General features: G+C 32.0%; 1 protein-coding gene across 1 annotated transcript; it reads left to right on the top strand.

Annotated features, from left to right (window-relative positions):
• The first annotated feature begins 2643 nt into the window (after positions 1 to 2643).
• Positions 2644 to 11371, top strand: LOC124354980 (unconventional prefoldin RPB5 interactor-like protein). The gene is made up of 5 exons (XM_046805819.1): positions 2644 to 3200; positions 6626 to 6875; positions 9227 to 9376; positions 9942 to 10089; positions 11118 to 11371. The coding sequence occupies exons 1-5, from the start codon at positions 3114 to 3116 to the stop codon at positions 11203 to 11205; spliced, it is 723 nt and encodes a 240-aa protein (XP_046661775.1). The 5' UTR covers positions 2644 to 3113; the 3' UTR covers positions 11206 to 11371.
• Positions 11372 to 11801: the final 430 nt, after the last annotated feature.

The following is an 11801-nucleotide window of genomic DNA, read 5'->3' as shown; positions in this document are numbered from 1 at the left end:
TTCAAACAAAACACAGATTAACCAACTAAAGGTACTGTCAAAAACATATGTTATGATCAAGACTCAGGTCGCGTGTATTAGATAATGGATTATAGATGTAAAGTCAAAGTACACCAAAACAATACTGACTGGTGCTTCATCCAAGGAGCCTGATGGACCCTTAGCGAGAAGTTATTCTCGATCCTTACAAGACTCTTACGTTAAGAAGCAATAATAATACATTGAGGCGGCATGAGATTTCCTGAAGCCTATTTGCCTAGAGCTAACAATTAGAGAAAAAATACTGACTTAATCGTATGAAAGCAAAAGAAACTCATATAAATAGTTTAAGACCAAAATAGCTTTTATCAAATATTACAAATAAATAGTTATACCTATATTTTTGCTGTTTAAAAAAAAGAAATTGCATCGAACTCATAAAAAAGAACAGAAATTTTTGGACGCATTGGTTATACTTATGATTGTACATAACATAACTGATTATACATAAGGTCCAGACTGATTTTAAATATACTTTGTAACAGTAGTACTATATACAGTAACAATTTATATTTAGGAGAGAGACGTGATTATCGGTACTTTGGGATTATACCGACCACACCCAGACATGAATCGTTATTTGACATTTTGCTTCTACTGATTGCTAGATTAGCGTAGAACAATATTTCGTCAATATAAAACAGGAATTGTCTTATCGCAAACCCCTCCCCACCCTCAGACAGAGGTCAAAGTCGAGCGGTCTAGTAGATAACGTGATTGCAGAGTCTCGCCGCCCGTTCAGCTGGTGCGTCGCTTTGTTATACTTCCGTGTTTTACCTCTACATTTCTCCAAACACAAAATTCAACAAAAACAAACATTACCAAACTAAAACTAAACTCTTTATTGAAAAAACACTCAAAACTTGTTTTTATTCTTGATCACACTCCGCCACCCAAAATGCGAGTGCCTCCGGCCATCCGAAGGTGCTGCCGAAGCCCTCGCTGATGTCGGCGAAAGAAAAACATCCCTCGAGATAGTACCTATCAGTAAAATATCAAATTCTAGAGGGACTGATCAGAAATATAAATTGAATTGTAATGGAAAGGCAATTATGTACCGTGCAAATCATGTGATGCCGCGCCCTGCCCTAATCGGGATTCTCGAGAAAGATAAGATAACAGCGACAACAATACCGATCACAATACCTGGAAATGTTTGTAATTTTGTAATTAAACAGTTGTTTTTTCGTTCTATCATGTTTGTTTCTACAAATTTATATTTTTGTGTTCTTCATACTGGTGTGGTCGGTATAATCCCAAAGTACCTGATTATCTTTCAAAGAGTTAATATATTTTCGAAATTAGTATATTTAGCAGCAGTTTTTGTTATATGGGATCGCCATTTAATCGCCTTGTAGGGGTGGATTCCCTAACATTTGACATAGTTCACAATTTTTATGAGTTAGTTGAATGTTGTTAGGAGAACATGATTATTTTTTACGTTAAGAGTACATGTAATATGATTTATTTTCAGTTATTTTTACTTTTGAGCTAATCAGATATTGAATTCAAAACATCTTGCAAGATATGTGAAGCCATAAATTGGTTTTGATAAAAAACCAAGCTGGAGTGTCACCTGCTCAGGTTGCGGTTGACGTCCCTTGATTCGTTGGTATATCTGCTGTGAATAAGAGTGTTTACTAAAGATGCCTAATACACTCCCCTGCTGAACTAAAAATTCAATTTTTCAGACCTCAATAATAATATTTAAATTTAATTCTGAAGTATCTTTATTGAAAGTATGACGTAAAGTAATTTTATCTTGAATAAAAGGCCGCTATGGTACTTTATCAAACGCTTGGCCTACACCAGAACAAAATTACCCTTTCCAGAGTGTGTTTGATTTCATTGACTACCCTATGCACCTGTTGTTGAATATCAACGTCTGAATCCGATTGATGGTTTTGAATCAAATTTAGTTAGAAAGTAATGGGTGCAACCTTCCGAAAAACATCTCTTTTCAAAGCTTCAAAGGAATTGATAGGCCTGTATGCAAACTCCAGGAACCGGTGAGGTGTATTGTAGTTCTTGAACTTATTATTACTCTATGAATAGCTTCCATATGTCACTTGTTTCTTTATTATTAATCACGTTTCGTTAACAGCCTATTCAGTTTTGAATTATCTACAAATGTGGTTTATCAGGTTTTGGGGATAATGAATATATTAGCTACCTTTCATTTAGGTGGAATGTATTACATTTAATATTTAGGATAATATTACTCATCTATTCATTGTATTAGTCTACATTTATCACCAACTGTTCCTTTTATTTGTTGCTTACGTTTCATTATTGTTCAATACTAAACCGGAATATTTATAGTATATTTCTGTGTCAAACAAAATATATCTATAGGGTTTTTAATATGTTTTGGTTCGCTATTCAGCTCAGTACTATAGAGCAGTAAGTCTTAGAATGGCATTAAGTAAATAATTCATAATGTACCATGCGCAATGTTTTTAGAAATGCATGAAAAGTTATTGACAGGGTGCCCTGATAGGTGGAGGACGCATTGACGCATTCCTCCTCTACTTAACTCCACGTGCGAGTTCCATACAGTAGATAATTCTATACCAAAGCAGTAGAAAATACAAATTAAAATATCAAGAAATTTTTTGTCTGATTAATGTTACAAAGCGGTGTGTTTAGTGTATCTAAAGATATGAGGCTGAGGCTGCATACATTTTATCACATTAATTAACTTGCCTAACGCGTGATACTAAACTTACACCACTACTACCTAGGAAACAAAGAAAAAAAATACCGTACCATGAAATCATGCATATGCATATTGCATGCGTTGTTTTGGTAATATGAATGTTTGGGAAAGAGGTTATGTTGTGAAGGAGAACATGTTCGTCTTCAAAATTTAATATATTATACTGTTTTGCGCTATGACAGATTTTCAATGTGTTACTTAATATTATGTGTGCGGAGTGAGTGAAATTACAACATTAAGCATTAGTTGCTGTGTAATGGTAGTTGAACCCAAGAAAGCTAGGCCTTAGTTACTGTTTGGTGGTGCTAATCTCAAGTTTTATAAATATATAATAGTATACTTTATATTATTCAATATGGCATCAAGTAATTCTGAAAATAATATTTATATTAAGGAAGCAGCATATAATATTCAATATTTACTACAGCAGACACATGATCAGGTATGTGAAATAAGGGGTAGGGTACGATAAGCGGACCCGGTTTTTTATATCGAAGAATGTAGTCTTCGATATCTAATATTCGCATCTCAAATCCTAGACCATCAATCGATATAAAAGTATCTATAGTCCTCAATAACAATCATATGTTTTAAATTAAAATATGAATGTAATATTTACAGTGATCAAACAAATTATTATAACAAAAATTAGGAAAACTGAAGACGACAATATTTTGCTCCTCTCACAGTTACAGTTGTTTCTTTCCCACAAATTTCACATAATGGGTTTTCGGTACGAGTCCAACATGTTGAAGCCACAAAAACAATATATTTTATTTATGTCTTATCATCTTTCAAAGCAATGTCATGTAGTTTTCTAAAATTGACTGCCATTTTTAATAATTAAAATTACTTATGTAAAATAGAAATATTACCATACGTGTATTATTTTAAAGTGTTTACAGCTGTTGTTATAGACTATTTAAGTTAATAATTTAGGTACTTTGGGATTATACCGACCACACCCAGACATGAATCGTTATTTCACATTTCGTTTCTACTGATTACTAGATTAGCGTAGAACAATATTTCGTCAATATAAAACAGGAATTGTCTTATCGCAAACACCTCCCCATCCTCAGACAGAGGTCAAAGTCGAGCGTCTAGTAGATAACGTGATTGCAGAGTCTCGCCGCCCGTTCAGCTGGTGCATCGCTTTGTTGTACTTCCGTGTTTTACCTCTACATTTCTCCAAACACAAAAATTCAACAAAAACAAACATTTACCAAACTAAACTTTTTATTAAAAAAACACTCAAAACTTGTTTTTATTCTTGATCACTTTCCGCCACCCAAAATGCGAGTGCCTCCGGCCATCAGCGCGGGCTTCGACAGCACCTTCGGTGCTGCCCCGCGCTGATGTCGACGAAAGAAAAACATCCCTCGAGATAGTACCTATCAGTAAAATATCAAATTCTAGAGGGGCTAATCAGAAATATAAATTGTTGAATTGTAATGGAAAGGCAATGATGTACCGTGCAAATCACGTGATGCCGCGCGGCCTGCCGTAATCAGGATTCTCGAGAAAGATAAGATAACAGCGACAACAATACCGATCACAATACCTGGAAATGCTTGTAAGTTTGTAATTTTGTAATTGAAGAGTTGTTTTTTTCGTTCTATCATGTTTGTTTCTATAAATTTCTATTTTTGTGTTCTTCATACTGGTGTGGTCGGTATAATCCCAAAGTACCATAATTTAAAATAATTAATCAGTATCGATTGATTATATCGATGGTTATGATTAAGTAATATTGTTTGCCAATTTCGATATAAAAAACCGGGTCCGCTTATCGTACCCTACCCGAAATAAGTCTACCTGCATCACCCATTATGTCAATAAGAGTTAAGTATTTATTATGGAAACAAAATACATTTGTATAATGTACACTCATCCTACATTTATTCATTAGTCTACTAATGTTTCCCAATTTATTTTGTGTCTCAGTCTTAGAGTAAAGTACAATAAGCGGACCCGGTTTGTTATATCAATATTGTGTAGATACCAATCTATATAATCAACTTTTACTGATTATTATATTTAACTTTTAACTTAAATCATCTGTATTAACATAAACACATTTTAAATGTATGATTATAAATATAATGTTTGATCAAAATAAATAATATAATCCTAATTAAGCTAATATTTAAAATTGATAGTTAACTTTTTAAATTGGCTACTTTGGTATTATCCAGAGGCCACTGCTTTTGGTAGAGATTTTTTTACCAGGGACCTAAAAATTACATTATTAGAAATGACAGACTTTATTTGACTTACTGTCAAAATTACATGTCATTATGACAATCGGTTCTTGTATTCTTCCTCCCAAAAGGAAGCAGTGTTCAAGAGAAGGAGACCACTATGTCCCCATCTACTTTTTGCTATGCAGTATAAGTAGGTTTAGATTACATTATAACAAATATGTTGCTAATAGTATTGAAGATAAAGAAAACTATTACGAGCCCTCACGTGATTTGAGCTTGTATTTGGTTACTGAGATTGGGAATTACGTATCGGAAATGTCCTTAGCCACCAGTGACGCACTTCCGGCATAAGAAAGCCTTCCCTCTAGATAGTACCTAAACCCAAGCACAGATCACATGAGTGCTAGTAAACGTTAACTTTAATTTTTCATATTTAAAATACTTAACTTACGTATGTATTTACCTACTTAGGCGAATACCAAATAGTAGATAGAGACAGAGCGTCCTCCTTCTTGGTACATTGCTTCCTTTTGGGAAGCAGAAATCAAAAACCATTTGTCATAATGACATTTAGTTTTCATAGGAAATCAAATAAAGTCTGTTCTTTCTAATAATGTTCCTTTTTTTAAGTCCCCTATAAGAAAAACTCTCCAAGAATAGTGGCCTTCTGATAATACAAAAGTACTGAAGATTATATACATACATAGCAAATCAGATCTTTAATATCTCAGTGATTCATTTGTTTATTTTTAATTTTATTTAGTAAATGTTGAATTTTGCTATTAAATAAAATGTTTATCAGAGAAAAATTGTTACTTGGGTGTTGTCCGGAGGCCACTAGTTTTTGGACGAATTTTCTTCATTGGGGATCAAAATAAATTACAGTATGAAAAAGAACAGACTTTGTTTAACCTATTTTCAAATTTAAAAGTCATTACGAGGAACAGTTATTGTATTCTGCCTCCCAAAAGGAAATTATGTTGGTGAGAGTTGTGTTAAATGCATCGCCACCAGTCGCCGCTACTCCTGATCACCACATGTATTCTGCCGATAAAAACTTTCCTCTTCATTTCGAGGAAAAGACAAAAGATAACAGCTTAAAAATTTGTAATTTAAAAACTATATATTACTCTAAACTTTAAATGGGGTCAATTGCATTTCCAAAATGTTCAACTTTGTCTTAACCATTGTCTAACGTCCAAACTACAACATTTATTGTTAAATGTAGTCACTGGTCACTAAAATTTGTCTCCTATATTAATAAGTGACTGAAGTCACCGATAATATCACTTCACTGGTTCTATCATCTCTAGACTGAGTGATTGACAGGAATTGGGTAAGGAGATGTCATGTGGTGATTGTATTGTTTGACCTTGACACCTGTGGTATTAGTTTGGCTTATGTGGCCTAACCACTCCAGGAAAGTCAGTTAGAAGAATCATAATTAATTTTGCACATTTTTATTCCTGCTATAACGTATATAATTAAATTATTTACATTATTTATTATATTTACTAATAATTTACTCTAGTATGGATTACACACCTAAGTCCACTCTGACTCAGCATTTTATTTTGCTTGTAATGGACATTTTATCATTATTGTGTATTGTACTGACAGATAAAATAATCCCAAATATTATGAGAAATATAATTTACAGGCGTTGGAACGCAATGAGTTGCAGACCAAGCGATGGCAAGACTACCAGGATGATCACAAGGAGGTTAGCGATAGGTTGCTCTCACTGAGGGATGAATTGACACATACCATCATGGTGCCAATTGGTAAAAAGGCTTTAATGAGGGGAAACTTGGTTCACACTAACGAAATCTTGGTGTGTCTTGGAGATGGCTGGTTTGCCAAAAGGTCAGCCAAACAGGCAGCTGACATTTGCCAGAGAAGAGTCCAACGTAAGGAAGTAAAATTGTTTTATTATTTTATGGCATTAGTTTGTCACAAATAACCTATTCTCAGTACCAAATTTAAAACTTGGATAAAATCTTACTGTCATTTGCACAGTTACTGATTACTCTGACTGATTGCTAACTGGTGTAAAGCATCAAAAATCTTGTTTGTAATATTTCAGGTACTATTATTTGTACTATTTCAGATAATTTTAATATTACTTTAAACACTTAGATCTTGATGCCTTACTTTATAAATCTAGTATATTAATATAATATTTCTATTAGCTGCCAAATAGTATAAAATCATTTCGAATTTTGAATTCTCTTGTATCTTAAAATCCTGTTTATTTTTGCTGCAACAGGTGTTTTATTTAATTCATGATTTTAGTTAAAAGTGTTACTTATTTGGTTATTTTATTTAAGAAGCTTAACTGTCATATTTAGATCATTTATGTTCACCGCATATTTAATTAATCCTTTGAGTGCTTATTGAGAACGTGGTGCATTCAGTGCTGAGCATTATGTGCTGACAAGACATATTCCTCAGTGCCAATCACTCTTAGGGTATTTGTGTAGTGTTCCACTAAAATAATTCACAACTTTTACAAAGATAAATATAATGGTATGATAGTAGTCTATTACTTAAAATATTTAAGTGATCATTTCAACAAAGTAAGTATGTGTGTAATGAATTTTGATTTTTGTATATATTAGTGCAAAATGTTGAAAATCTGCACCAATATATAAGTCGACTCTGCTATTTGTCAAATAGCTTAAACCTGTTGTAACAAATCATATCAAGATAGATAATATATTTTTATTTGATTTATTATGTATACAATGAGACTAAGTACAATGCCATTTGTCAATAATTGGTAACAGAATAATTAATATTCAAAAAGCTGATTTAGTCAGTCCTCAGCATTTCTCGTCATTACTTGGGTGCCGATTAAATCGACTCTTGGTACTAAAAGGGTTAAGCAATATAGCTTATTGTATTTGGCTTGTTGTTGAATTTTAATTTTTTGTGAACAATTAATGAAGACTTATATTTTGTAGCCTTGGACTTTGATTACTTAACAAACCAGATGCCACGATGAGCATCAGATTAAAAAAAAAAAATGAAAAAAAAACATTGGATAGTCTTTAAAATTTTTTTAAAGTTGTTAATTTTTTCAGTCCTATATAGCAGAGGGTTTCAAAAGTCTCATTACAAAATTGAAGGATATTGTTCTATGGAATACATGGACCCAAAAACTAAATATAAATAATGGCCTATCTCTTTTCACTTATAAGTTTGTTTATATGTATTTTTTGTATATATGTTTTGTTTATTTTTTGTTTACAATATTTATAAAACCAATTAACCAATTGTAACCAAATTTTGGTTAAAACTTTATGTTAATATGATTCATAAATAAAAAAGTTTGAACGAATTTGAAAATAAAATTTTTAAAGTATTGACCATTTAAAATATTTAAAATAAACTTTTGTAGAACATTTTATACCAAATAGAACAGTGTTTTATAAATCAATCGGGTAGGAAATAATTAACTTAATCCAAGTTTAGTCCAATTATGTTGCGTCTCAAGTTTCTTCACAGTAAGATGACAATTCAACAATGAAACAAATAACAGCTGATACTTAATATTTGGAGTGTGTGTGTGTGTTTTGTGATTATTACATTAAAATATGTGTGTGTGCACAATAAATACCTCCAACATTTATTATTTAAAATAATCTTTATTTTTTAACATTGATATTTTAGGAAAAAATTATAAAGACTTAATTGACGACTAAATTATAGATTTTTATCAAAATATGAGTAAACAAGATATCACACAAAATATATCTAATTTATAGAAAATTGGTTACTTATGATATTTTATAGTAATTTCGGAGTGTATAAAAAACAAATGATGTAGGTTGACCTTTATTATGAGTGAATAAGTAGTGTTTTTTTCCAAAAGTCATATACTTTCATAAATACAATATCTATGACTCTACTACTACACTATTTATGCTAAAACATTCTTCATTGAAGGTATACACATAGATTACTATAAAATAGACTTTTGGGAGGTATTATTAATTCAAATATTATCATACTAGCGGCATTATAATAATTATAAACTAAAATTTTAGCTTTGTTATTTATTAGTTTTAGTCACAGACTGCCAAATAAATATAAAATCATAGACCATATGAAATTAATTAATTTTATTTTCCATTCTTAATGTTATTCCAAAAGTTTTGACAGTATGCAAATACTGAATTATAGAAGTCTGCACTGTATAGATGTCAGCAGTGAAAGAGTCAAACAAACTTGAATTATAGTTCCACGTATTTACCAGATAGTGAGGAGATGCTGCGGAAGCTAGAGAAGGAAAAAGAACTGTTGACCACGCGGAAATCATTCCCAAGTGATAATGAAGTATTTGGATCAGCTGACTGCCAAGAAATCATTGAACCTTACGATGAAGAGGAAGAAAAACAGTGGAGAGGTAATTAGATGTCCCAAATTGTTTTTGGTGGTGTTTTTTACACAATATATGATCCTGAACTTTAATGTTTCAGAAGCTTCACATGTAGGGAGCAGTACAAATTACTCATAAATCTCAAAATATCTATATATTTTGAAATTGACAAATATTATACTTTGTGTTATTTCAAAAGTAAGACATTTAAAATTTATTTCTAAAAATACACATAGTTAGAAATTTCAATTAAGACTGTGTATGGTTGATCCTATCCTTGAATACCTGTATTGTATTGTATTCCTGTATTGTAATTTACCTATGGTGGGGTCTATTTTATCGTTTTTAAAGGAGCTTTGATAAACAACTCCCTTTTTGGTGGGGAACAAGTGACTAAATTATTTTAACTTAAGTAATTGCTCTACCATTTTAATATTATTTTAACTGGATTTATAACTATGATTGTATTGAATAGTAGACCACTTCATCTCGGAAACCAGTGAGTAAAGGGTATTGGTATATCTTTTTTGTGTAACAATTACTGTAGTTTCTTTTTTATTCTTGTGATTGATTATTTACAATATTCTTGCAGAAAGACACAGACAGAAGGAGAAGGAACATCGACAGAAACTGGCAGAGTTGAGGAAAGGTCGGAAAACTGAAGTAGAGACTGAAGACGATCTGTGGAAACTACTCGACGCTTTGGATCAGGAAGAAGAGTTGGAGGATGAGCTGCACAGGTGGGATGCTGCTTGTAGTAGACAATTTAGTACATACTGTTGTCAAACAGCTTTCCCCTCATGTACTGATTGATAATAGCAATATCATGCCATAGATTAGAGATTATGGTTTGTGTATAAAATTGTCTAATATTGCCTTTAAAAGCGATAAGAAGTTAGTTTCTACATTAAAACATAAATTAATTTTATCCTTTGCTAATCCTTACTATCTCAGTTAATTCGGAATTCATCACAAAATGTATTTTTACCACACTTTATGTGCAAAATGATCAGAAAGCCAGGTTTTTAACTAGAGTGACAATGTGGTAGGAAGAGCAGACTTACCTTTCCTAAAATGGAAAGTTATTCCCCTTCTTCATGACATAAAAGGCATTAAGCTGAACATAAATTGGATATTTCTGTTTACTGAGCACTTTTTGAACAAGAGAAAGAGTTTTAATTTGAAGTGTCCGTTGTTGCCAAATTGCAAAATTTGATATTCAATTTCTGTAGCAAAGAGATGTTTTTTTGGAAAATAAACATTAGTCATTAATTAATGGTGGTATTGAACAATTTTAAGGAGTTTAGTGAAATTCTTTTTATTGGAGAATGGATGTGTACTTTAATTACATCACAACATATATCTGCCCGTCTACAACTTTGGACTCAATATGATGAAACATTCATATTTGTGCATTATACAATTTAAACTTTGTTCTTTCTTGTATATTTTCCAATATGATTTGTTAAAGATATTTGCTCATTTTTAACATATGCATGCCCATATGTGTTTCATGCCATATGTGTTTCAAAAGTAGGAAAAAGAAGAAGATTTGGGCAAATTAAAACTTGGCGAGTTAGTCTGAACATTATATCATTTTTAAGTTCAGTTCTTAGGATTTTTAAAATTTATTGAGCCAAGAGAACTAAATCAAAACAAAGGGTGATTTAACACTGGATTTAACTTTTCGTTGACTGTTGATTCTTATCCAAAGCTTTTATCTTATGTTTGTTCATCAGATGCTTGAATTCATTGTTGTGTTTTTCAGGATGGGCAAAGATGTGGAGGAAGAATCTGATGAAGAGTGCAGTGATGATGAGTCAGAGAGTGGATCCAGTTCAGAAAAATGGTGCTAAACAAAGTGATACAGAGCTGGAAGTTAGTAAACCCAAAGTTCTGAAACGGAGGGTGTCATTCAAAGAAGACAAGGAAAATGACAGGGAAGAAGACAAGGAAAGTGATGAAAACTGTATGAAAATCATTTTTAAACACAGCGATAATCCTCCAGCTGTTACATCTGAATCAGGAATTAGTAATCCTGCAGATATTTACACGAACTACCAGAAGCAGAGAATGCCAAAAATCTATTCTGAAGCCTTCACCATCTAATGAAATTTGTACATCAGAAGACAGTGATGATTATATCCAGTTCTCAAGAGTGAATGATCCCACTGAAAAACGTGATACCAGCAGATTTGACGCACCAAAACAGCAGCCAGCTGAACCAGTTGTTTCAGGTAATTCTTAACAATTTGTGATTAGCAATATTCACAGAATGTAAAATGTTGGTTTAGTATAGTATGAAGGTGTAATGTAAAGTATAGTTTGCTATAATTTTACTTGCAAGTACTATGTTGATTGGTAAATTACTAAAACAACAATAAAGATATCTAATATGAACTTGATTTTGATAAACACATCTTTCAGGTTTAAGCCAATATCGTAATGTAAT

The sequence above is a fragment of the Homalodisca vitripennis genome, chromosome 2 (genome assembly GCF_021130785.1).
Source record: "Homalodisca vitripennis isolate AUS2020 chromosome 2, UT_GWSS_2.1, whole genome shotgun sequence".
NCBI classification, from domain to species: Eukaryota; Metazoa; Arthropoda; class Insecta; order Hemiptera; family Cicadellidae; genus Homalodisca; species Homalodisca vitripennis.
Note: the sequence above shows the minus strand (reverse complement) of the source record. Positions and strands in the feature narration are given on the sequence as shown.